Raw genomic sequence first — 24,539 nt, forward strand, 5'->3', positions numbered from 1 at the left:
ACAGCCCTCTGGGTGGCATCTTGGTGGTTTGTCCTGGGTGTGTTTCTATCCCGTGGTCTGGACACAGGAGGGGGTCCCCCACCCTGACACCTGGCTCCACTCAAGCCTCTCTTAATGCCACGGGGTTCTGCGGACTACCCCTCCCACACCACGCCCTAGGGCAGGGGACCGTGGGCTCAGCGCCTCCCTGGTTTATGTGAGTCGGGCTCCAGGCTCCCTCTCCCCGTCCCCTGCGCATTCCGTGGCAGCCAGACCTACTGTGACTCCAGTGTTCACCAGGGTGGGGACTCAGGAGGGCTGGGCAGGAAGGGTTCTCAGGAAGCGCTCGCAGTGGAGGAAGCACCATCCGTCCAGGGCGCTCCGGGCATCCTCCACTCCTGTCCCCACCTCACCACCCTGCCCCACCTGCCCCATCCCAGGTCCCACCAGCCCTCTCCCACTCCACAGCCCAGGCTGCCACCCTTCCATCCGGGATGCTTGCACTAGCCCCCTCCATAAGTCCCCTGAGCCATATGTCCTCAAGGCCCTGTGTCCCAACCCCCAATCCCCGCCCCACCCCAGCAGGCCCCTGCTTTTCTCACCACCCTAGCTCTTTCCTACCTGGCCTGGCCTCTTCTCTTCCCCGGCTGAAATGTCGCTCCTCAGGGGAGCTTTCCAGGTGATGTTCCCCTCCCCCAGAACTCTCCCCCATTACCCAGGGCGTTTCCTTCAGGGAGCTTATGGTGATGTGAACTTGTCCTGCGTCCTTGCTAACAGGTTTCTTGTGGGAACACCAGGAGGGCAGGGACCCGGTCTGTCCTCTCCCCTAACGTCCTCTGGGTCCGGGCACCTGCTGAGCGGGTGAATGGGGTCTGTGACTGAGTGAGATCATCCTTGAATAAGCCACCACAGTGTGACTGGGAGCCAGTCAAGTTACCTCTCGGGGTCTCGCCTACCTCCATCCCGCCCCGGACCGCCCACCACCTGACCACCCAGCTTTGGCGAACTGGGCAAAAAACTTCTTGCCCCAGAAACTGGGAGGAGTTATCCAGCTCACCTCCTCGCCTCCCCCTCCCAGTCCCACTGGCCCCAGCTGATGCCCCAGGCTTCCCTCCCTCTCCAGCCACCCACGCAGCACCTCCTCCCAGCCCCACCCTGCCCGGCCCCTCCCAGGTGCCTGTGGTGGAGCAGTCGGCTCCCAGGGCACCTCTGATGGACTCTGGGCGGCACACCATGGGGGCTCTGAGGCCCTGGGCCCGATACGGGCTACTGGTTGTGGCCCACCTGCTAGCCCTGGGGCTTGGGGCTGCAGTGCTCCAGGCCCTGGAGGGGCCTACAGCACTCCGGCTCCAGGCCAACCTCAGGGCCGAGCTGGCCACTTTCCAGGCGGAGTACGGGGCCTGCCTGCCACCCAGGGCACTGGAAGAGCTGCTGGGCACCGCCCTGGCAGCCCAGGCCCATGGGGTTTCCAGCCTGGGCAATGGCTCCGAGACCAGGAACTGGGATCTGCCCTCGGCCCTACTCTTCACTGCCAGCCTCCTCACCACCACGGGTAAGGCCGCCAGAAGGCCGGGCAGGAAGGGGCTCTTGAGGCCATTGCTACCTGGGGTCCCTGGGGGTGCAGCCCTCCCCCCAGCCCCAAAGTGCTAGACAGAGCCCAGGCCTTATTAGGCCTGTCATCACAGCTGGGGCTCCCCACACCAACACACCCCAACTAGTGCCTCAACTTCAACTGCCAGGAGGGCTGTGGGCTCCTCAGTCCCACCCCCAGGCACCCTTTGAGACCCAGGAGAGGTGCCCAGACCCCGCGGGCCTGAGGCGAGACCGGGAACATGAATTATGGGATGGATTCTTGGATGGAGGGAAATGGAGTGAACCCAGGGAGTACAGGACCACCATCCCAGAAGGAGTGTGAGGGAAGGCTCCTGGGGGAGGAAGTCCCCATGAGATGTTAGCCAAGGCAAGAGGGCACAGAGATAGACACGAAGGAATTCCTGGCAGAGGGAACAGCATGTGTGAAGGCCCAGAGAAATAAAGCAATGGGACCCACAGCCCTGGGGGGATTTGTCCTAGAAAGTGTCTGAATATTTTTTAAAGGCCATTTTCCATCTTCTTTTTTAAAATTTTATTTATTTATTTTTGGCTGCGTTGGATCTTCGTTGCTGTGTGCAGGCTTTCTCTAACTGCGGCAAACGGGGGCTACTCTTCATTGTGGTGCGCAGGCTTCTCATTGCGGTGGCTTCTCTTGCTGCAGAGCACGGGCTCTAGGCGTGTGGGCTTCAGTAGTTGTGGCACGTGGGCTCAGTAGCTGTGGCTCACGGGCTCTAGAGCACAGGCTCAGTAGTTGTGGTGCATGGGCTTAGTTGCTCCACAGCACGTGGGACCTCCCCAGACCAGGGCTCAAACCTGTGTCCCCTGCATTGGCAGGAGGACTCTTGACCACTAAGCCACCAGGGAAGCCCCATTTTCCATCTTCTTTTGGAAAAATTGGGAAACCTATTTGCACTGAGCCAGAATCCTTGTTGGAGTAGAACAGGGCCTGCCCTGGGGGCAGAGTACATGCTCTCCAGCCCACCCCAGTCCCCACCACTCCCTTTTGTCTTACTTCTGACTCCTCTAGGTATTTGTGTTTACAACCCTGGACCAGCCAACCCTGTTCCCCCAGCATGCCCAACTCTTTCACCTCTCCCTGCCTTTGCACACGCTTTTCCAGCCTTGAATGCCTTCTCTCATGTGTGCTGCCTCTTTTGCAGCCCTTCGTGTCAGGTGTCCTGACTGGTTTTCCTGCCTGCCTTCCCCACTGGAGCCTGGGCAGACTCTGATTCCGGCACAAGGCCTGGCACCCAGGATAACTTGATATACCTTTGGGGAATGAAAGAAGGGGTAACATTTCACCTGGTGGGTTTGGAAGTGGGGGTCAAGGGCAGAGCTGAGGAATCTCTCAGGAAGCCAGGCTGCCTTGGGGTAGGACAGCAGCTCTCAGAACTGTCCCGGCTACAAGAGGCCTGAGCGGACTGTCTCTTTTAATCCTTTCTTGTTCCAGAAAATAAAAGAGTGGCCCGGAGAGGTTAAGGGACTTGAGTAAGACCCCAAGTGAATGAGGAGCAGAGCCAGAGCACGCCCCGGCCTGAACAGTTCTGGCAATCTCAGCCACCAGAGGGCAGCCTTCTACCGGAGGGAGGCTGGAGGAAGTGGGTACCCGGCAGGCATCCCACTCAGGTGCTCATTACCCATGTATCTCTCCTCTCCAGGTTATGGCCACATGGCCCCACTATCGGCAGGTGGAAAGGCCTTCTGTGTGGTCTACACAGCCCTGGGGCTGCCAGCCTCCTTAGCACTTGTGGCTGCACTGTGCCACTGCCTGCTGCCTCTGCTCAGACACCCGGGTGCCTGGGTAGCCATCCACTGGCAGCTGACGCCGGCCACGGCTGCGCTACTGCAGGCATCTGGACAGGGCCTGCTAGTGGCTGGTATCTTCATGCTGCTGCCAGCACTGGTGCTGTGGGGTCTGCAGGGCGACTGCAGCCTGCTGGAGGCCATCTACTTCTGCTTCAGCTCACTCAGCACCATCGGCCTGGGGGACCTGCTGCCTGGCCGTGACCATGGCCTGCATCCAGTGCTTTACTACCTCGGCCAGTTCGCACTTCTGGGTGAGTCCAGCTGCCAAGGAGCATGACAGGGAGGAGAGGAGGGAAGAGGAGCCTGGACTACAACTCCCATAAGCCACTAGGGAGGCTGAGCCTCACAGGTTGGAAGGACCCTGCCCCTGAGCAGGGTGTGGGAGGTTTACTCCCAAGTGTTAAGAGAATTGTGAGCGCGGGTCACTCGCTGGGAGGTGAGTGGGGAGCATTGTCAGCACCCTGAGAGCTGCCCTAGTAACCTCTCCTCCCCAGGTTACTTGCTCCTGGGGCTCCTGGCCATGCTGCTGACCGTGGAGATGTTCTTGGAGCTGCCCCAGGTCCGTGCCATGGTGAAGTTCTTCAGGTCCAGGGGCCCTCTGAACGCTGAGGACGAAGGTGGCATCCTAGGCCAGGATGAACTGGCTCTGAGCACCCTGCCACCCTCAGCAGCAGCCCCAGAACGGGCCCCAGCTTGCTGACAGGTGTCAGTGATGGAGTTGAGCTCCTTTCAGGTGGAGAAGCCTGAGGAGGAAGCCATCGGGAGTGGCTGGGGAAGCCTCTGGAGGTGGGAGGGGAAGGGATGGATGTGAGGACCTCAGGGAATAATGTGTTAATAAAAAATAAAACGGGCAACACCGCTGACTGTTTTCGTCTCGTTTCGAAATGGGACTTCCCTACAGCAATCAGCAACCCAAACCCCATCATCCTTCGAAGGCAGAGGTCAAGCCTCTGGTCTGGCCTCCGCCGGCATCTGAGAACCTCAGCTTCCACACAGCCCCAGCAAGGATCGCAGACAACCTTATCCGCCGAGACCCCACCCCCTTCCTTCTATTGAAAGCCCCAGTCATCCTGAGAAAGCCCCAGAGCACTGGCTTGGCCTTTTCTAACTTTATTGCTCGCGAGGAACCGGAAGAGGGGGGAGGGCGCGGGCGCGGCAGTTCACGAGCCGTCCCTCTCCCTCGGGGCTGGCCGGCCGGGTCCTGCCCTCGGGGAGGGGTTCTGGGGGGCGCGCCTGGGACCCCCCCAGCCCACCACGAACACACGCACACACACTCACACGGACTAATAAATACGCCCGGGCGGCGCGGCCGCCCAGCCGCCCCTGTCCGTCGGGGCCTGAAGGGCCTCGCGTCCCCTCCTGGTAAAGGGTGACGACGGCCCCTACTGGCCACGCGCGGCATCTGGGAGGGTCCGGTCCTCCGGAGCGCAGGCCCGAAGCAGCGACCGGGCGCGACGGGGAGAAAAGCTGCGGTCTGGACGGACCGGGAGGGGCGAAGACGTCTGGGCCCTCGCGGCCTCAGCTCAGCACACAGAATTCGTGCCGGCTCAGCTGCCGGCTCAGCTTGCGGCGCCGCTGCTCCAGGCCGCGCTCCAGGCGCTCGTCCTCCTCCAGGGCGCTGGGAGGCAACGGGTTCAAGTCAGCCCCAGCGTCGGGCCCCACAGGCAGGCCGCCCCCGGGGTCCAGACCGAGCACGCCTCCGAGAGCCCCCCTGGAGCCTCCCAGCGCATCCCGACCCCACTCACGTCCGCTCCTTCTGGTCCAGGTTCCGGACCAGCTCGTCGCGCTGGTTCACCAGCGACACCAGCTCCTCCAGCAGGAGCTGCTCCCGGTGCTGCTGCGCGGCCGTTTTCAGCCAGTCTGAGGGCAGAGGAGGCTGCGGGTCAGGAGGCGCCAGCCCCTGCCCCGTCCTGGTCCCTGGCCTCCGGGCCCCATCTCCCACCTTCAATGGCCAACATGGCCCGTAGCTCCCGGCTCAGCAGCTCGAACCTCCGCTCCAAGTCCTGCTCTTCGATGCTGGGGGGTGGGGTGCCAGGTCAGGGAGAGAGGAATGGCAGGGAGCGCCCAGGGTTCTGACCGCTCCCTGGCACCACCCCCCCGCCCCACCTTACCGCCAGTTCCCATAGATGGCTGGACCGAGGTCAGAGCTATACCCTAGTCCCGGCTTGGAATCATCTCTTCTGTTTTTGTTTTTTGGATGGCATGTGGGATCTTAGTTCCCTCAACAGGGATCAAACCCCGGCCCGCTGCAGTGGAAGCACGGAGTCCTAACCACTGGACCGCTAGGGAAGTCCCTCTTTTGTTTCAACTGTTCCCCAACTGCTGGGTGTTTATATTGTCTCCTCCCCTCATCCCACCCCCTTTTTAACAAATAAGAAACAACCCAGAAGGATTATTTAGATGGATATTATTCATAAACAGCAAGTATTAGACTAAAATTATTCTGAAAAATGACCCAAGATGTAAAAAGGTGGCAAAACCACCTCTACCATGCAGGACTATAAAGGCAATGAAGCCCGAGAATTGCTTCTGACCCCACTCAGGAAATCAGCTCAGCTGTCTCTAAGGCTCAGTGTTCCTTACTGTAAAGGAACAGGGTCAAATTGGGGCACTCAGCACTGACCTGCCACATTTTTCTTTGGGCCTCGATTTTCTCATTCATAAAAATAGTACCAATTTAAGAAGTATACACTTTATACGGGAAATTAGGGGAAAAAATAAGATGGTTGAGCAATTTCTTAAAAAAAAAAATTCAGAGAAAGAAGAAAGCAGTGAACAGTTCTAATTAAAGTAGTTAAGATTCCATGTGCTCTGCCAGCCCTGGGTGGGCAGGGGTGGGGCCTGGACAGGGAAGGACCAGCACTCACAGCAGCTGCAGCTGGTCCTGCCTCCGGATGAGAGCGTTCTTCTTGTTGACCAGTGTGAACCACTCCTGGATCAGTACCTCCTCCTGCAGCCTGTTGGCACCTGAATCGGGCCAGGGCAGTCACCAGGCCTGCCACTGACCCCTGTGTCAGCAGCAGGGAGGCTGGGGGCGGGGGGATGGTGTCTGCTCCCTGTGGCATCTCAGAAACCTGAGCTGTGTGCCTCCAGCACGCTGCTTCCTGGCTGGGGGCCTCAGGGTGCCCGGCTGTAAATGGGGACGATGACCCCAGCCGTCTCCTCCCACTCCTCCCAGGGTCAGAAAGAGCTGCAGGGTTGGGTAGACGTGGTGGCACGTGCTGGGGTGTGGACTCCAGATGCCCGCCCCACCTGATTCCATGAGGCTCCTCAGCTGCGTCTCCACCTCGGCCGCCCGCCCATCTATCTGCCTCTGTTCCTGCTCCAGGGCCTGTAGCTCTGCGCACACATACTGACTTGTGTCCTGGAACCGTTGCTGGGGTGGAAAGCGGGGGCAAGGGACAGGGTGGGCTGAGCCCAGGCCCTGCCTAGGAAGCCCACCCACCGCTCCTCCCCCCTCAGCCCTCCTTACCAGCCCGGCCTCCTCCGCTGGGCTTGGGGGTAGCTCCTCCGATGGGGGAGTCCCACCTGTGGATAGATACCAGGCTAAGGCACCCCCAACTGACACCTGTCCCCAGAAGGTCCCCAGCTCAGGATCTGTGAGCAGCCTGAGTTCAGCTGAGTCGCCACCCCTTCAAAACTACTCACCAGGGGCCTGCTGTGGGGCAGGGCTGGGGTCAGGGCTCACGACTTCCTGTGGAGGAGGAGGCCAGTAAGGGCTTGGAGGGGCTCCCCAACAGCCCACCCTGGGGCCAGCTGGAGCCCCACTCACACAGGGGAGGGGGGACCGCAGTTCCAGGCCCTGCAGCTTCGCGGTCCTGCATGCACAGAACTCCACCCGCATCCCTTCTGGGGAAGCGCCTCCTAGAGCAAAGGCCTTCACCGCCCCTGGCCCTGTGGTCCTGGGCCAGTCCCCTCCCGCTGGCTGAGCCTCGCAGTCCTCGTTCCTGGGGCCTCACAGGGCTTTCGTGAGTCAGGGGTGAAAGGCTGTGAGGGGCCCAGCTGGGGTCTCTCCTTCCGCCTTCTGCCCCCTCCCCCACAAAGCTCCCTCAGGCCACCTCAGACTGTCACCTAGCTAGCATCTCCATCATGGCCAGGGCCCCACACAGTGACACTGAGCTGAGCTGATGTGGCCACCAGTACCTCCATCTCCTGGCCGAACGGGGCACCCTCCCACCTTCTCAGCCCCCACAACTAGAGAATGCTGTGCTCGCCGAACAACACTTGGAACAGAACAGGCAGCTGGACCTACCAATTTCAGCCCGGAAGGGCAGCGCTGGCCCCTCACGTGCCCCGCCCCTGGCAACTTGCTGGCACTGTCAGCCCTGGGGGCCCCCAAGTTTCAGCTCAGCTGATAGCCAGGCCCCCTTGATGGCTCCTGCTCTGGCCACCTTTCCAGGTCACAAGGTGGGGAGAAAGTGTTGAGCCACCCGCCTGTCCACCCCACCCTGCAACTCTGAGAGGCAGCCCGGGACGTCCCCTGCTCAGGGGCCCTCCTCTCTGGCCTGGGTAGGTGGCGGCCTCTTCACCAGCCGCCCCCCATGCCCTGCCTGCTGACTTTACCCTCAAGCCACAACTGAAGGCTCTCCCTAAACCTTTGCCCCCGATGGTGTCACTCTCTTCACACCCCCTCTCAGCCCCCAGCCTCGTCGCCACGGCCTGGTGGCAGCTCCAGCCTCAACTCCTACTGCCCCAAGCCCCACCCAGATGCCACCGTCCGGCCCCAGTGGTGGACTTTCGCTTCCCCAAATTGTTTCCTCAGCCTGGAGCGGCCTCTGTCTTGGGCAGCTGGACGCCAACTCGACCTTCCTGACCCAGCTCAGCCCCACCTCCTCCAGGGGCCCCTTCACAGGGCTTTCTTCCTCCCTCCCTAATTTTCAGGCCTCCTGAAGCCTCCCCGACTCCCACCCTAGCCCCCAGGGCCTCTCCCGTCACAGCTGTTGGTTACCCCTGTCTCCCTAAGCAGCAGCAGCCCCTGCAGACAGGTTGGGGTGCAGAGAATGCACTCAGGGCGCACCGGTTAACAGTAATGGCTGATATGCATTAAGCATCTATTTGTGTGTTGGGTGCTGTATGTGCATCGACTCATTTAGTTTTCCCAAGAACACTGTGAGGCGGGGAAGGTTACCATCCCCACTTTACAGATGAGGAAACAGAGGGTCAGAGATGACACTCAAACAGGGCCCAGTCCAGGCCTAGGGCTGTCTAATCCAAAAGTTTGTTCCCAAGCTTGGCCACCAATTTGCTGTTTGCCTCTGGCCCAGTCACACCCACTGGGCCTGTGTCCTTGTATGTAAAGGACATACAAGCCCCTGGGGGTTGCAGGGTTCCAGAAAGACATCTGGGGAAAAACACAACCCCCCCTTTTTAAAAAAAATTTTTTAATAGAGTACACTCAGGTTGGGGTACTCCTCTTTTTCGTTGTTTGCTTGTTTGTTTGTCTGTTTGTTTGTTTTGGCTGCACCGTGTGGCATGTGGGATCTTAGTTCCCCGATCAGGGATCGAACCCGGGCCCCCTGCAGTGGAAGTGCGGATTCTTAACCACTGGACTGCCAGGGAAGTCCCTCACAGTTCCCCTCTTTTGACAACACCCTGCAGGAGTACCTCAATGCCACTTTGCAAAAAACTTTCATGTCTTTACTTCTCACCCTCAGGAAAAGAGCACAGAGAGATTAAGTGGCTTGTCCAAGGTCACACAGCCAGTTCATAGTGCTGGGCCCAGTAGAGGGCGCCATTTTAGAGTTCAGTGTCAGAACCGGGGTTCACACCAGTATCAACTCCTTTATCTTTTCAGATCCCTGAGCCTCAACATTCTCACTTGCAAAATGGGGTAACTGTTCCTTCCCAGAAGGAGCAGTTGCTGAGGGGTTGAGGGGGCAGACCAGGCATAAAGCAAGTGCTCAACCAATAGGGCAGGTGGATGCAGGAGAGTGGAGAAACCCCAACCTCAGCAGCAACTAAGCTTACTCATGGCAGCCTTGATGGGAATTCCAACGCTTCCTCATGTCTGACCCAAATTCCCCTTTCTACACCCTCATGTGTGGCCCCTCCTCCAGGAAGCCTTGCTGGGCCACATCAGAGGCACCCTGCCTCCTCACGGCATTGCTTCAGCTCTGCCCCAGCTTCAAGGTGCCTGACTTCATCCCATCCAGGACTCTGGGAGCTCGCAAAGCCAGGGGCAGGCCCTACCTCCTCCTACTGTATGCTTGGGGGATGGGGGATGGGAGTGGCCAATGAGGAAGCATCCCCTCCAGCCCCATGGGTCATACATCTCCTGTGGGACACAGGTTGGAGGGGGGCCTGGCTTGGAAGGACCAGACGCTGGGACTTGGGCCCAGAAAGATGGAGCCTCCTGTTTTAAGATATAAAGAGCCATTGAGACACGTTAAGGCGGCTTTGGCCAGAGGCCAACACAGGCCAGGATAGCACAGTTCCTATGGGTGCCGCTGATGCCCTTCCTGTTTCTCATTCATAGGCTCAATGGTGCACCTCCGACCCTGCACTCAGTGGTCCTGCTCTCCAGGCCAGCCTCATCACCGCCTGCGGACCTTCAGGGAGGTGACTGGCAGTTCCCTAAATGAGACCTGAGCTTTCCTGCTGCCACATTTTTACTTGTGAGGTCCCACCTCTTGAGAACCAGCCCTCCGATTCTTCACCTGGGAAAAGCTGCCCATCTTATCAGCCTGGCTCAAGTGGCTGCTTCTTCCAAAAAGCCTCTCCCAGTTAATTCCCTCTTTTCCTTAGAACTTAGGGGTCATCCCTGGGCAGCTGAAGGCTTGAAGCAGCCTGACAGAGCTGCCCCTGCTGTCCAGGACGGTGCTGCTGGAAAGCCCATGGCTGGGACTTCAGTGGCTGTGAGTCCTTGAGCAAATCCCTGCCCTCTCTGGAACCATCTCCTCTTTAGTGTATTGACCATGAGACACCCTGGGAGGCTGACCTGAGACCTGCAAGGGATGGGGGAACATGGGCACCCAGCAGAGTCTCCCATCTCCAACTTTCCATTATCAGAGAAGAGAAGAAACTGGTTTCCAGTGTCTGGAGTTAAGGACCCAAGTCAGAGTATCTTGGGATTGGGAGGCCCTGGAGAGCTCCCTTGAGTATAGAAACCCAGTTCCCAGCTTACAGGAAAGTGGTGGCTGCCGGTAGACCCCGCACCACCAGCAGGGAAAGAAACGCCCCAACCCACTTTACAGTCCATAAAGAGCGCTGACTACACAGAGCCTTCTGGGAACTTCCTGCTACAGCCTGATTCCACTAACTGGTTGCCGAGTGTTAAAAAGCACTAGCCTGCATCCCAAGGCTGGCAGCAAAAGCCAGCGGCAGGACTTCCCTGGTGGCGCAGTGGTTAAGAATCCGCCTGTCAACATAGGGCACACAGGTTCGAGCCCAGGTCCGGGAAGATCCCACATGCGGCGTAGCAACTAAGCCCGTGCGTCACAACTACTGAGCTTGCGCTCTAGAGCCCGCGAACCATAACTATTGAAGCCCGTGCTCCTCAGCAAGAGAAGCCACCGCAATGAGAAGCCCGCGCACTGTTCCCACGCGCAGCAACAAAGACCCAACGCAGCCAAAAATAATAAATAGATAAATATATTAAAAAAAAAAAAAAAAAAAAAGCGGCGCCGGGCCGCCGGCCTGGGCACTGGCGCCCCCGCTGAGGAGTTGGCGGAGCTACCTCGTCCTCGAGAGGGAATTCCGCAGCACCAGTGCCTCAAATCAGACGCATTACCGCATCTCGCAGAGGCCGACCGCCCTAGAGCCACCGCCTCCCGCCCCGCGCCAGCCCTGCCCTTGGGGCCCCTCAAGACCCGCCCCTGCTCTGCCCTGCTCCCCCGACCCCCGCGCCGCTGGAGGGCACTCACCGCCGCCGCTCCGGCAGCTCCCGCGTCCGGGTCGTCCCCCGAGAAGGAGCTGCTGTTCCGCAGCCGCGAGCGTCTCTTCTTCAGCAGGTCAGCGTCGCGCACGTGGGAGAAGGAGCCGTGCGCTCGGGGCGGGGGCACGGGCCCAGCCTCCGCGTTGACCGACGGCCGCCGCAGCCTTACGCCGCCCGCGGCGCCCGGCGCCTCCATCCCGTTCACCAGCCCCTCTGTCGGGGGCACGGACGCCCGGGCTTCGGGGCCGTCGGCCGGGGCCTCCGCGGAGCGCGCCTCCTGGACGGCCTCGGCCCCGCGGTCCTTGGAGGCCGCCTCGGGGGCCGTCCCGTCCGCGCGGGTCGCGGCCTCCTGGGGCTCCTGGGACGCCTCGGCCCGGTGCTCGCGCAGTCGCTGCGCCAGGCCGCTGGCGTCCAGTTCGTCGGGCGGGCTCGACTGGGCGCTGGCCACGCGGTACGTGCCGGCGCCGCCACCGCCCTCCAGCTGCACCAGCTGCAGCTCCTGCCCCGTGCAGAAGGCGCGGATCTGGCACAGGTACGTCATGACGATGAGCTTGTCGGGCACCGACAGCAGCACCATGTCCGCCGGCTCCAGAAGCCGCGACACGCCCAGGGCCGCGAAGCCATCAAAGGCCTAGGGACGGTATGTTCGTTCGGGTCAGCTGCGGCGAGTCAGCCAGCGACGCTGCCGCCCCGCCCCAGAACGACGAGGGGGTCCCTGCAACTGGCACGCCTGGGTTTGCCAACAAGCCTTCACCTTCCTATTGGGGGAAATCTAGCAACATGGCCCGCCCCTGTGTTACCCAGCAACTGCACACCAAATGGGGTGGTTTTGGGAAAAACCATCTGGTGGAAATATGCTTAAAAAAAACAAAGCTAAACTCAGGAAAACGAAAAATATAAAGACCAAAAGGGTACTAAGTGGCAGAACTTCCAAAAGCCACAGCTGGGGCCATGAAGCCCACAGATTCCTCTCCTACACACTGGCGGACAAGGAACCCAAATCTTAGCTTAGGCCTGGCTCTGGATCCTCCTTCCCTCCAGGCACCACTCCCACCCTGTCTCACCTGCTTGTTGTTCTGTTTGATGTTGAGTGGGTCCAGGGAGGCAAAGTCGCTGCAGAGAGAGCGCTGATCAGAGGCTGGATTCACACCACCCTCCCCTCCTGGCAGCCTCCTCCATTCATTCCCACTCCCTCTGGCAGCTCACATCTTGTTCGGGTAGAATCGGTGCAGGATGGCACAGAAGGCCAAGCCGTTGCGCCAGGATGTTGTGAAGTTGGTGATGCGGACGCCACGGTAGCCGGCGGTGACTTCCTGGCACCACTCCAGCAGGGACTGACTGAAGCTGACCCGGGCGGGTAGTGCCTGGGGACACAGGGATGGGCTTAGAGAATGTGGACGTGGGACTTGTGCCCTCTGCCCCTTGGGCACAAAACAGCTCCGGCTCTGGGTTTGCAGGAGTCACCACGGACCACTGGCCAGGGCCTTAGGGTCAGGCAAAAGGGTTTCCAGCTCCAGTGTTATCTACCATGGTCACCTAAAAGGTCAGTGGTCCCCAGGCAATATCAGAGGTCACCAGCAGCCACACCTCAAGGTCAGCCCAGAAAATCAGCTTTAGGGGTGTCCCGCTCCATGCAACCCAGGGAAGACAGGGCGGGGGAGCCAGGGCACCCTGAGAGAGGAGAGGGTGAGGGGCTCCTTGAAGCTGAGCCCCTGTCCCACCCCACCCCAGTCGGCCAGGTGGGTCCATGCAGAGCCGCCATTAGCTCAGCCCAGGTTAGTGGGAAGCAGCAGACTGGGCCCTCGGCGGCCCCCATCCCTACCTGGCTGCCCGGCAGCCTCCTGTCCTCTTCAGGCTCCTCTGGGGAAGAGGCCCCCGAGGGCCTGGGCACCCCAGCCCCTGCCCCACTGGCCACCTGCGCCTCCATCAGGCTGGCCTCTGGGAGGTTTCCCTCAGCTTCTTTTCCCTTCTCGGTTCCTGAGACCCCAGCCTCTGCTTCCTGGGCCTCAAAAATACCAGATTGGTTCTCTGAAGCCCCTGAAACCTCCACCTCTGCTTCCTCGGCCCCCCAAACCCAAGACATGGCCTCTGAAACCCCCGAAATCCCAGCCTCCATCTCCTGGCCCCTCAAAACTGTAGTTTCTGCCTCTGTTCCCTGGGACCCTAAAATTCCATGATTTATGACGGGGGCCCCTAAAGCCTCATATTTGAGGGTCTCCCAGAGTCCAGTCTCTGCCTTCTGGACCCCAGAAGTCTTAGCCTTTGCCTTCTCAGCCTCTAAAACTGTAGTTTCTGTCTGTTGAGTCCCCAGACCCTGAGCCTTTGCCATTCTAGCCTCTGGCCCTGAGAACTGTGAATCTTCCACCTCTGTCTCCTGGGTCCCCAATGTCTCAGTCTCTGTCCCTGGGGCCCCTGAACCCCCTACCTCTGTCTCCTGGGTCCCCAGTGTCTCAGTCTCCATCCCTGGGACCCGTGAACCCCCAGCTGCCATCTCCTGGGTCTCCAGTATCTCAGCTTCTGCTGTCTCAGTCTCGATCCCTGGGACCTCAGAACCCCCTAACTCTGTCTCCTGCATCCCTGTTATCTTAGATTTTATCTCTGAGACCCCTGAACATCCCACCTCTGTCTCCTGAGCCCCCAATATTTCAGATTCTGCTATCTCAGCTTCTATCTTCAGTACCCGTGAACCCCCAGATATCTCCTGGATGCCTAGTATCTCAATCTCTGACATCCTGGTCTTCGTCCCCAGAACTCCTGTACCCACAGCCTCTGTTTCCTGGGTCCCCAGTACCTCACACTCTGCCATCCCGGCCTCTGCCCCTGGGGCGTCTAAAACCCTTACTTCTGTTTTCTGGGTCCCTAGTTCCTCAGACTCTGCCATCTCAGCAGCCTCTGACTCCAGGACCCCTGATCTCACTGCCTCTGTCTCCTGGGTCCCCAGTATCTGCACTTCTGCTGTCTCAGTCTCTATCTCGGGGAACTCTGACCCACCCACTTCTGTCTCCCGGGTCCCCAATAACTCTGACTCTGTCACCCCAGTTTCTATTCCCAGGACCCTCAAATCCCCAGTTTCTACTTCCCAGACCCTCATATCCCTGGACATCACCCCCTGGTCAGCTGCTGGTGGGGACCCCTGGTACTGGCTCACCTGGGGCCCGGCGCTTGCTGCTCCAGCAGAGGGGCCCTGCTCCAGGCCTGTCCCCCCAACACCAGGGGCGCCACCCCTCACCTCTGCACCCTCGCTCTCCTGGCCCGCAGCAGCCCTGGCCCCCTTGAGGTCACTGAGATGCCTGGATTGCCCTGCCGGCTCTGCTGGGGGTGGGCTCAGGATGGTGGGAGCCTCTTCCCTGGTCCTGACCCCTGTCCTCCCCTGAGAGCCCCTTGGAGGAGCCTCAGGAGTTCCCTTGAATCTTGCCTCAGATGTCACCCCTGTAGTCTCTGGTCCCTTAGTGTCCACATGTCTCACCTTTGACCTCTGCTCAGCATCCACCTGACCAACTTCTAAACTCTCTTCAGCCTCCCCAGCTCTGACCTCTGACCTCCTACTGTTCACCTCTCTGACTCCTGACCCATGTTCAGTGTCCACCCCACTAGCCTCTGGCCTGTCGCCAATGTTCCCCTCCTCAACCTTGGGTTTCTGCCCTTCCAAAGAGTTGCTGGAATCTCTGTCCTCAATGCCTGGGCCCAGCCCGGTTCCCTGGGCTGCTGTCCCTTTCTGAGGGCTTGCCCAGGCCTGGGTCTCCACAGCAGAATTCACGCCTGCTGGGGGAGCCCCTGAGGCGCTGGGGGCCTCATCACCCCCTTGGGGGAGTGGGGGCCAGGGGGCATCAGAGCCTTTCCGGAGCCGAGGGGCCGGGCTGGGGGCCGCGTCCTGGCCTGGCTGTCTTGAGGACCTGAGGAGAGAGCAGGAGGGTGCGTTGCAGGGGCTCGTTTGGCCCCCCTCTCTCAGTGCCCCCCCACCTCTCAGATTGCTGGGACCCTGGAAAGGCAGGTTGGCAAGGGGTGTGCAACTTCTTAAGAGTAGACAGGGGAGGGGAGGCTGGGGCTGACTCCAAAGCTCACCTTGTCTCTGGTGGGGTTCCGGGGGGCCTTGGGGCCTTGGGCCCCACCTGGCCCCCTGCTACAGGAGCTGGTTCTGACCCCTGGCCCCGGCAGGCCCTGGCTGGGGGCGCAGGGGCACTCACAGGGGCTGGGCTGGTATCCTCGGCGCTAGAAGGGCTGGCAGCTGGGGGGAAGGAAGGGGGATGCTGAGGCCTGGGCCCTGTGACTGGAGGTCCAGTCCCCACCGTCCCAACCCCAGCCTGGGCCTCACCTGCCTGCCGGGGCCGAGATCGGCCCTCTTCCTCCTCCTCACAGAGTGTCTTCAGCTCCCGAGAAGTATCTGGGGGTGGGGCGTTGGGGGGCAGGGTCAGCCCAGGGAAGGGCCCTGCAGGTCTGACCCCCTCCCCCCAACTAGAATGCTGGGCCTACCTGGGAAACGCCCCAGCCTCAGGGAACTGCCCGGGCCTACGAGAAGAGACAGGCCCACAGGCGCAGAGGAAAAGAGAGACAGGACAGACGGAAAAAAAAGCCTTAACAGGCAAAAGGGAGGGACGAGGTTGGGTAGTGAGGGGTGGCGAGCCTGGACTGCAGCCCCTCTCTGCGCTTTTGGCCCAGCTGTCTCGGGGCAGGTGCATGGGCAGGCACGTACTCAGGGGTGAGGAGAGGACCAGGGGCACAGGGAGGTACTGGAGACCCATTCTGCAGGACAATCAGGGCTGCTGGGCAGGTTGGGACCACCTGGCAATAGTGCGCTCCGACCACTGGGCGTGCACAAGCTGGCCCTGCCCCAAAACAGCAAGTGGATTTTGGCCCGGGTCGTCCTCCACCCTCCCTAGGTCTTGGTGATCTCAATCCACAGCTGTGAGCCCACCTGGCTGGAGGACACGAGCCCGCGCCTCCGGGCCCCCTGGACCATTAGCCTCCTCCTCATCACTCTCAGCAAAGTCTTCCAAGTTGCCCACGTCACAAGGCTTCATGCTCATGAGGCTCGCAAGACTCTGCATGTCATCGTCCCTGGGGGTCAGAGATCAGGGGTGAGGGCTACGGTCAGAGGTTATAGACTAGGGCCCAGGAGGGCAGTTGGACACTCACGTGGCGCGGCCCTCCCGCAGCAGCACCCCAGAGAGAGTGAGGCTCAGCTCGGCCTGCACCACCTTCACCGACTTGGGCTTCAGCCGCAGCCGCAGTGGGGCTTGGGCAGGCACAGGCCCCGCATGGCGGGCCAGGTCCACCTCGGCCGTGGCCAGCACCTTCCGCTGCCCCTTGGACTCCTGGGGGCCGGAAGAAGGAGCATCAGTGCTGCCCCAGAGTCCCCGAGACCCCAGGCTCCAGCCCGCCCCAGCCACTCACATTCTCAATAACAAACGTCCACTCTTTGGCCTCGTACTGGTCCATGTGTGGGTCCTGGGAAAAGGGGGCACCGGTGAGTACAGAGGCTGCTGCGGTGGGGACAGGGCAGGGAGAAAGGCCTGTGCTGGCTCAGGAGGTGATTGTGTGGGGCCTTCACACATGTTGAGCCCTCCTGGCAGGTATGCTCCCCAGCTTCTCCTGATCCCAGCTCTCTTCATGTGGCAGCTAAATGCCACCTCCTCCAAGGAGACCTCCTGGGCCACTCACGCTGAATAGGCCCCCTGCCATGATTCTTGGTCTCACCCCTCTGTTCTTTTCTATTTGGATGGATAACGCACCAGGGGCCTCCTGTGGCTGCCCAGGGTTGCAATCACCAGCTCATTCCCATCTGTGCAGGAGGGCTAGAGACTCACCCTGTATAGGGTCACAGAGATGTCCACATTCTCAGGTACCATCCACACCACGGTGCCCCGGTATGGGTTCTGGATGCCCGGCTGCCAGCTGTGGGCCTACAATGAGCAGTCTGAGTCCTCCCCCCAATCCGAACTCTCCCCCTCACCACTTGCCCTTATCTCCAACCTTTACCCCAGCTTTCTCTCCCTTCTATGGATTCTGATCTGAACCTGAACCTGACTCCACTCACCCATCAGCCCTGACCCACTTACCCCAGCCCCCCCAATTGGCCCCACCCCCAACCTGGACCCCCAGTTGACATCCTCCCTCACCTTGGAGCAGATGCGTCGGTTCCGCCGGGTCCACACTACCACCAGCTTATCCGGTTGCCTGGGAGGCGGAGCGGGGAGAGGGGGCTACTCAGTCAGGCCCACCCGGCCTTTCTATCTCCTCCAGTCTTCCTTCTGCCCACATCCCCCTCCCCCAGGACAGGGCCCAGACAGCCCCTTATCTGGGGCCACAGGGAGCAGGGTGGGGCTGCTGAGGCAGGATGAGGCCTGGGCCAGAGGGCAAAGGCCTGTGGGTCAGCAGGGAGTATGAAGAAAGTCATACAGAGAGACAGGCACACACAGAGATAGACAGAAACACAACAAGTACCCTGCAAGAAACACAGACTCAGAGACACAGAGAGACAGACTCAGAGTCACAGAGAGACAGACTCAGAGTAAAAGAAATCCATTCACTCACAAATATTTGTAGAGTGCATACTATTACCCCAGCCCAATTTGGGGGCAGAGCCAAGCAAAGGGGAGGCAAGACCCTTCTGGGGCAGGGAATGGGTCATGTGAGGAGGATCTGGAGAAGGAAGGCTCCAGGCAGAGAGGATGGCAAGTGCCAGGGTCCCAGGATGGGGGTAGGTGTAAGGTCGGGAGGGGAGGGCAGAGGTTGGGAAGTAGGCAGAGAGGCATACGGTCAGCTTGTCATTCGATACCCTCCCAGGACCTTCCATGCCCAGCCCTTTGCTTTGCAGGGCCCCCGATTCCCGCAAGGGGCACCAGGGAAGACTTCTAGAAAGTGGCATCTAAGCCGAAACAGCATATGCCAGGGCAGACTCAGAGGAGAGGCAGAGATGTGGGGAGACAGAGACAAAGCGAGAGGAGAGTGTCAGCTGCGCAGGGCCGAGTCCTAGACACGTGGCTGGGCCTGGAAGGGAGAGGGCCCCTTTGCGTTGGAGGGGCCAACTGCTGCCCAGGAGGGTGGGGATGGTTAGAGGATCATCAGGCAGATGGCAACATAAGAGCCCTCCTTGCCTGTACCCTGTCCCTTGCCAGGACGCTCAGGTTCACCCAGCTCACTGCCCCTCTGGAGGCTGAGCCAGGATAACTGGTTCTCCTGTCAGCCCCTGAGGATGCCGAGACCCAGAGAGGTTAGGGGCCAGGCAAGGGCACACAGCTGAGCCTAGAGTCCTCCAGCCTGGAACCAAGTGCCTCTCCTGGACCCCAAACTGCAGGCAATGGCTAAGGGCAGCCATGGGGACTTCCCAGAAAGGGGAAGAAGACAGTGAGAGCCTAGGGAGGGCGGGGCCTGGCTAGGCAGCCTGACTCAGGCTGGGCACGCCCTCCTGGGGAGCTGTGACCTGGGCAGAGGCAGCTTCCTAGCCAGGGCTCCAGGCGAAAAAGCCCAGGAGGCCCTGCCCACCGCCTGTGACTCAGACACGTTGACACTGCCCACACCCTCAGCCAGCTCTCCGGACCGTGCCCAGCGTCCCCCCCCCGCCCCCCCCCCATCTTCACCCAGGATGCTGGGGCAAAAGGCAGAAGCTATAGGCCAGAGTTCAAGTCCCAGCCCTGTGCTGTGTTACCCCAGCCAGCCCGTCCTTCCTGGGCCTTGCTGAATGGTGTGAACCACCCTCTGGCTGGCCCAGTCAACATCAGGGATATGACAGCTGCCCAAAGGACCCCAGGCCTCCTGCTCACTCCCCTCCCTTTGGACCCCCCGGTCCCTTCCTGTGCTTTCACTTGGGAGCCTAAATTTAGCCCCGCCTGGTGGCTGAGGCCCCCACAGCTGTGCCCTAATCCAGCCAAGGGAAGCTGACACTAGCAAGCACGTATATTTAGGGTGTGACGCAGGGGCCCAGGCAGCTGCGGGTGGGGGAATGTGAACGAGATGCCCCGGGTCCTTTGGCAGTCTGGGCTGGGGGGTCCTGCACCCCCTTACCTATCTCCCCCGACCCCACCACCTTGCCTTCCCGAGGCTCTCTCCTCCACGACCCACAACCTCCTAAGTCCTCAGGCCCTTTTAAGCTGCTCCCCGCCTCCCTCCTCATCCCTCCCAGCGCTCAGTTTCCCCTTTTAAGGATATTGTGGAGACGGATCCAGCCTCCCAGCGCCCACTCTGGCTGAAGGGGCGGGTGGTTCCTCTGGTTCAACAAATAGGCAGCGGAGGAGGGGGCAGCATCCTTGTTCTGAGCTGGACTAGGGCCCTGGTGTTTGCTGTCCCAGCCCCTCCACCCGAAGACCGGCAAAACTTGCTCCCTTTTCTGATGCCACCTTGAACCATCCCTCTGGCCAAAACCAGGAGGCCTCCCTTCCCCCAGCCCTGAGTGCAGCTGAGGCAAGTGTGGGCCCAGACAGATTCTCAGGCCTGCAAGTCCTGACCTCCACTCCCCAAAGGGTGCCCACACCCTCAACTCTGGGGATGCCACAAGCTGCAATGGCACTTCTCTGTGCCTGGGTCACCAGGGCCTAAGCTGGGGTAGGCGGCCTCTTTGGCCACTGGACTGGGGGCAGGGTTCTCAGGCCCCCAAGGCCGGATGGGGTCCCAGCCAGTCTGGGGAGTCCCCCAGGCCTCCCTCCCACTCACCATTTCTTGGTGCACTCCACCACCAGCTCGTGGTAACAGGCCACGAACTGGAACTTGGCGGCCCGCTTGCCCACGCGCTGCAAGCGCTTCCACACCGAAGTCATGGCCCTGCCGCCTCCGCCGCCCGTTCCTCAGACCCGGGGCTCCCGCTGGCCCGCGATCGCTGGCCTGGCCCAGGTCCCCATGGCCTCCGGGCTCCTATCGGCGCCGCCCGCCCCGTCCGTGGGGAGGGGTCCGAGGCGCGGGACCCGGAGCCGCTCTTGCCGCCGCCGCCGCTGGGGCCCGTTAGGTGGTCTGGCTGCGTCGGCGGGGTCGTCTGGGGCGCGTCGTGTCGCTAGAGCGCTGAGCGGCGAGCGCGCCGTTTCCTGGAGCCGCACCCCCGTCGGAAGGCGGGCGGGGCTCCGGCGGGGGGCGGGGGCCGGGGCGAGAGCGCGGGGGCGGGGCGGCCCGGCTTCCGGGGCCTCGCGCGGGAGGGAGAGCGAGGGGCGAGGGGGACGCCTGGACCGCAGCGCCCGCTTGTTGCGCGCCGAGGCGGTGTGGAGGCGCGGGCCGGGTGGGGGGCGCGCGGGCCGGGGCAGGGAGCCACCAGCAACTGGTGCCGCCCTCGCGAGCGCTGCCCCGGCCGCCTCCCTTCCTGACCGCAGCCCTGGGAGGTACGTACTGGTGGCCCCATTTCACAGGCTGGGGAAAGAGAGACCCAGAAAGGAGAAGAAACGTGAAGGATCACAGTGCGCTGAGCCAGAGCCAACTGGCCTCAACACTGGGGAGAGGCAGACTCCTGCCGCCACCCACGTATTAACCAGAGCAGGAAGGAGCAGCGTCAGGGGCCAACCCGGGTGGCCCTACCTGTGGGCAGCACCCACTTGCCAGTTTCAGAACCTGACTCTTCAGCTGTCAAGTGGGAAGGTAGTCCCAACATCCCACAAGCAGATGACTTCCAACAAGCGTGTGACCTTGGGCAAAGTACTAACGCTCTGAGCCTCAGTTTTTACCTCAGTGAAATAGGGATAATTATAGTTCCATCTTTTACAACATCATTGAGAATGAAACCTTGGAAAGCATTTAGTGTAGAGCCTGGCTGATTTTGCCGGTCTTATTAAACGAAATCCGTTATCATGGACGGGAAAGAGTGCGTGTTTACTCTCCCTCCCCTGGGATGCCTGCCCCCGGGGCGTTAACCGCTCTGTTCACACCTAGATTAGAGCCCTTATCGCCAGCCCGCCCGGCTGCCTGCTTGGTAATGAGCCGCTGCAGGTGTCAGGCGCAGAGTTACGAGAACTGCCATAGAGCAGCACATCAGCCTCTTCCGTCTGCCAGTGTGAACGCTCTGCTAGGTTTGTGAATGGACAGAAGCCTGGTCCTTGATAAATACTCGGTTTGAACAGGACGTCTGATCTGCCAGGAGTGTCAGCTGAGTTGTGTCCAGGAGGCATGGGGATGAGCAGCCGGTAAGCCTAAGTGCGCAACTTTGAGGTCCTCTCCTCTTCTCTTCGTTTCAGGAAGCTGTGGGGTATCGTGTGTGTGTGTGTGGAAGCCTTAGCACCCACCATTCGCAAATGTTCAGGCTTCTTTGGGGGAGGGGAGGGAACCTGACACCGGGTTTAGCTCCTAGACCCAGCATCGCGGTTCTCCGTTTCCTCTGTAAGAGAAAGCCTTTTACATACAACCCTGAAGGTCCCAGGTGCTGTTGAGGGGAAGCCAGGCACAGAATGCGGGTGTCGGCGCCGCTGGGAGTCTCATGCATCCAAGCCCAGAGGCTTGCCCCCATCTCCCCTCCGGGGCTTGTCTGGCCTCTGGGGAGGCCTGGAGCACTACGACTTCACCCCCCTTCTGCCTCTGCAACCCTTTCCTCCCGCCCATAGGTCACTCACTCGTCCCAGGCCCTTCCAGGAGGCGCCCTCCCCTCTCTCGCCTAGGGCCCCTCGGCCCGGCCCGCCAGCCCGGGCCCACCCATTTCCTGTGCCGCCCCAACCCCGCCCCCACTCGGGGTGGAAAGTTTCTCTCTTCGAGAAGGGCGGCTCCTTCTCTTTCCTTCCCGGCCGGCCAGGAAAGCCCAAAGCGAGTGGGGAGGGGGGTTGAGCTCCAGTCCTCCGGCCAGAGAGGAGAAGTGACTCGCCCGCACACACACAACCAACCGCGGGACCAAGCTGAGGCAGCTTGGAACGATCGGCAGATCTGCGACTCTGCCCGGGGAGCGAGGGTTCGCACCCTGCCACCGCCGAGCCTCTTCCAACTCGGGGTCTCGGGCACCACCTGCTGGCGGAGCGTGGGGCAGCACTTGCCAGAATCACCGCTTATCTTCCCGCCCCTGAGCCAGGCAGTGAGAACACAACAATGCTGAAACAGTTATTTATTTATCTATGCGCCCAGGAGGCTGGCCCCTAAACTTAAATATCCAGCGCGGAGCCTTGGCCCTCCCAGCCGTGGGTGGTGCAGGAATGGGTCCTGGAGAGCCCTTGTCTAGGGCCATGGAACCCAGGGTCCAGAGGTGGGATGCCCCTGAGCCAGCAGCTGCCAATAGCAGCAAAAGGTGAAGAGATAGGAGCCAGGCACTCATCCCAATCACAGAGATGCCAAGGGGAGTGCTAGATGCTTTGGACCCCACCGCCAGACTGAAGGTCGGCCAAGCTGGAGTACACACATGTGGGAGAAGTGGAGGTCCGGTGCCATGGGCAGAGGCTGTAGCCCAGGTACCTGCCCCAGTGCCAGCTAACCCAAAACAGGAGAGAGAGGGTAGGCAGTTTTGCCCCCAAGGGGCCCAGGTCTTGCCCTCCTCCTGTGAGGTGAGGTGGTATGGGGGAAAGCAGGCACTATAGTCTGAATACTTGCTGAGGGGTGAGTTTCTGAGTCTTTTTCATGGGTGCATGCCCCCCACGACCCTAGCTCTTCAGAGGCTGATGTGGAAGGCATCCTGCAGCCACTGGTCTCGGGCATTGTGCGTCTGGGGCACAGTGAGGGGTGGCGGGTCTGGGGGCAGGCTAGCATCAGGAGGCTCGTCATCATCAGATAGGCCAGCATCAGGTGGGTAGGAACTGTCCGAGTGCAGGGAGGATGACAGGTCCTGGCACAGGCTCAAGTCTTGGCACAGGTGCTTATAGTCCTGGATCGACTCATACAGGCCCCACAGCTGGCACAGCAGGGACATGTCCAGCTGCCGCAGGCCCACCTGCAAAAGACTGAGAGTGGGCTGGGGTTGGGGTCGAAGCCACCGCCCTAGCCAATCTTCCCAAGCACAGGTTTTTGTGGACATCAGATGCCATCTACAAGCTTTGAATCTTTAGGCAAGTCACTGACCCCTATCTGCAAGATGGGGACAACATTTATCTAGCAGAATAGAATGAAATAACACTAGTAAGGCATTTAAAAATACATGGTAATTATTACCATAAACGGTAACTATAATTATTGTTACCATATCCCCTCTGACCCAACTGGCTTCTGCCGATCCTCTAGACCCAGATAGCACGTTGCCTTATGTGCTCCGCCCCGCCCCAGGACCCTCAAGCTCGGCGGCAGCCCCCATCACCCCGCAACGCCCAGCTGACCGAGGCAGGGCTACTCACCATCTCCTTGCGCAGCGCCGCTAGCGCCGAGTCGAGGTTAACAGGGCGACGCGGGCCGGGGGGACCCGCGGCAGTTCCCGCGTTGGCGGCGCCGGCGGCGTTACGGGGCCCGTCCGGTACGCGGGCGGCCCGGCTCAGCTCATCGTGGATGCGGCTGCGCTGGCTGTAGACGCGCTCCAGCTCCCTCCACGAGCCCCCGCTCGCGTTGAGAAGACCGCTGAGGCCGCGCGGTAACGGCGGGAGACCGGTCAGGGCGCAGCCCGCGCCGCCTGGCGCCTCGGCCGAAGGCAGCCCATTCATGGCCGGACCGGTAGAGGAGGATGCCGCCTCCTTCCCTCCAACGCTCCGCCCGGGCCGCCGCCCGCAGGCCCCCGCACCCCGCGAGCCGAGCCCAGCCGCCGCCCGCAGGGAGTGCTTTGTTCCTACCCGGTTCCTCCGACTCCGCCCCCTGCCCACCCCTCCGTGTGGGCAGGGCCTCTCTTAAAAGGGCAACGGCTGTATGTGACCACGTTGCCCCAGGTCGCAGAGAGCAGAGAACAGGCAGTTGACCACCAATAGAAGGGGAGCAGGAAAAAGGGGAGAGGGAAGAGGGCAAAAGCGGAGCGTGCGGTTCTTTCTCGGTTCTCCACCCCCACACACAACACTTTATTTATTCTGCCTTATTATATATAACTCGCAAGGATCTAAAAGGGGGGGGGGTGGTCAGGAGACTGAGGGTAAGTCCATAATTGATCCTAATTGACTGACACCCTGTCAGTATCTGAGTACCTGGTCTGGGCCTGAGGTGGGATAGGATGATGGTGTCGGGATGCTCGGGGGAAGGAGGGGAAGCTACCAAGGGGACTGGAACCCCAAATCTCACTCAAGGGTGGGGAATGAGCACTGGATGGCTGAGGAGGTTGCAGGGTTCCTTTAGAGATCCACGCCTCCTGTTTCTGCTTTTGAGGAGGCTGTGGCCTCCTCATCAGAATAAAATTATCACATAGTCCTCTCCCGCCTCATCCTTTGAGTGGGGAAACTGAGCAGAAACAAGCCCAACTCATCTCTCAGGACATCAAGGAGACCAGACTGTGATAGCA

At 60.7% G+C, this 24,539-nt stretch overlaps 3 protein-coding genes across 16 annotated transcripts; 1 reads left to right on the plus strand and 2 right to left on the minus strand.

Moving 5' to 3' along the window:
- The first annotated feature begins 1,128 nt into the window (after nt 1-1,128).
- Nucleotides 1,129-4,296, plus strand: KCNK7 (potassium two pore domain channel subfamily K member 7). Its single transcript, XM_082342091.1, has 3 exons — nt 1,129-1,531; nt 3,231-3,629; nt 3,873-4,296. Exons 1-3 carry the CDS (start codon nt 1,192-1,194, stop codon nt 4,076-4,078), a joined length of 945 nt encoding a protein of 314 aa, XP_082198217.1. The 5' UTR covers nt 1,129-1,191; the 3' UTR covers nt 4,079-4,296.
- Nucleotides 4,297-4,799: 503 nt separating this feature from the next.
- On the minus strand, nt 4,800-20,301 carry EHBP1L1 (EH domain binding protein 1 like 1). Of its 14 annotated transcripts, none has more exons than XM_082342071.1 (21): nt 19,898-20,298; nt 17,368-17,425; nt 17,056-17,151; nt 16,643-16,696; nt 16,385-16,563; nt 16,164-16,306; nt 15,722-15,757; nt 15,564-15,632; nt 15,314-15,476; nt 14,400-15,144; nt 13,074-13,250; nt 12,458-12,615; nt 12,316-12,364; nt 11,241-11,882; nt 7,027-7,072; nt 6,851-6,906; nt 6,631-6,754; nt 6,246-6,345; nt 5,321-5,394; nt 5,124-5,238; nt 4,800-4,996 (listed from the first exon to the last, which is right to left on the minus strand). In XM_082342071.1, the coding sequence occupies exons 1-21, from the start codon at nt 19,999-20,001 to the stop codon at nt 4,897-4,899; spliced, it is 3,288 nt and encodes a 1,095-aa protein (XP_082198197.1). In that variant the 5' UTR covers nt 20,002-20,298; the 3' UTR covers nt 4,800-4,896. The 14 variants fall into 14 exon arrangements, with proteins under 14 accessions (XP_082198197.1, XP_082198196.1, XP_082198200.1 ...); XM_082342070.1 differs by having other exon boundaries at nt 13,074-13,256; XM_082342074.1 differs by having other exon boundaries at nt 14,880-15,144; nt 19,898-20,297.
- Nucleotides 20,302-22,232: 1,931 nt separating this feature from the next.
- FAM89B (family with sequence similarity 89 member B) lies at nt 22,233-24,482 on the minus strand. Its single transcript, XM_082342092.1, has 2 exons — nt 23,461-24,482; nt 22,233-23,063 (listed from the first exon to the last, which is right to left on the minus strand). Exons 1-2 carry the CDS (start codon nt 23,758-23,760, stop codon nt 22,785-22,787), a joined length of 579 nt encoding a protein of 192 aa, XP_082198218.1. The 5' UTR covers nt 23,761-24,482; the 3' UTR covers nt 22,233-22,784.
- Between the last annotated feature and the right edge of the window lie 57 nt (nt 24,483-24,539).

The sequence above is a fragment of the Balaenoptera borealis genome (assembly GCF_965194805.1).
Source record: "Balaenoptera borealis genome assembly, chromosome: 11".
NCBI classification, from domain to species: Eukaryota; Metazoa; Chordata; class Mammalia; order Artiodactyla; family Balaenopteridae; genus Balaenoptera; species Balaenoptera borealis.

Bases quoted from the DNA above. Each gene is read 5' to 3' on its own strand.
- KCNK7 (XM_082342091.1), top strand. From the start codon at position 1,192: ATGGACTCTGGGCGGCACACCATGGGGGCTCTGAGGCCCTGGGCCCGA. The intron at 1,532-3,230 runs GTAAGGCCGCCA...TCTCCTCTCCAG, and splicing joins CAGCCTCCTCACCACCACGG to GTTATGGCCACATGGCCCCA. The intron at 3,630-3,872 runs GTGAGTCCAGCT...TCTCCTCCCCAG, and splicing joins CGGCCAGTTCGCACTTCTGG to GTTACTTGCTCCTGGGGCTC.
- EHBP1L1 (XM_082342063.1), bottom strand. From the start codon at position 20,001: ATGACTTCGGTGTGGAAGCGCTTGCAGCGCGTGGGCAAGCGGGCCGCC. The intron at 6,346-6,630 runs GTGGGGCGGGCA...GGCCCGATTCAG, and splicing joins GAGGAGCCTCATGGAATCAG to GTGCCAACAGGCTGCAGGAG. The intron at 5,395-6,245 runs GTGAGTGCTGGT...CCCACCCCCCAG, and splicing joins CAGGACCAGCTGCAGCTGCT to CATCGAAGAGCAGGACTTGG.
- FAM89B (XM_082342092.1), bottom strand. From the start codon at position 23,760: ATGAATGGGCTGCCTTCGGCCGAGGCGCCAGGCGGCGCGGGCTGCGCC. The intron at 23,064-23,460 runs GTGAGTAGCCCT...AGTCTTTTGCAG, and splicing joins CGGCGCTGCGCAAGGAGATG to GTGGGCCTGCGGCAGCTGGA.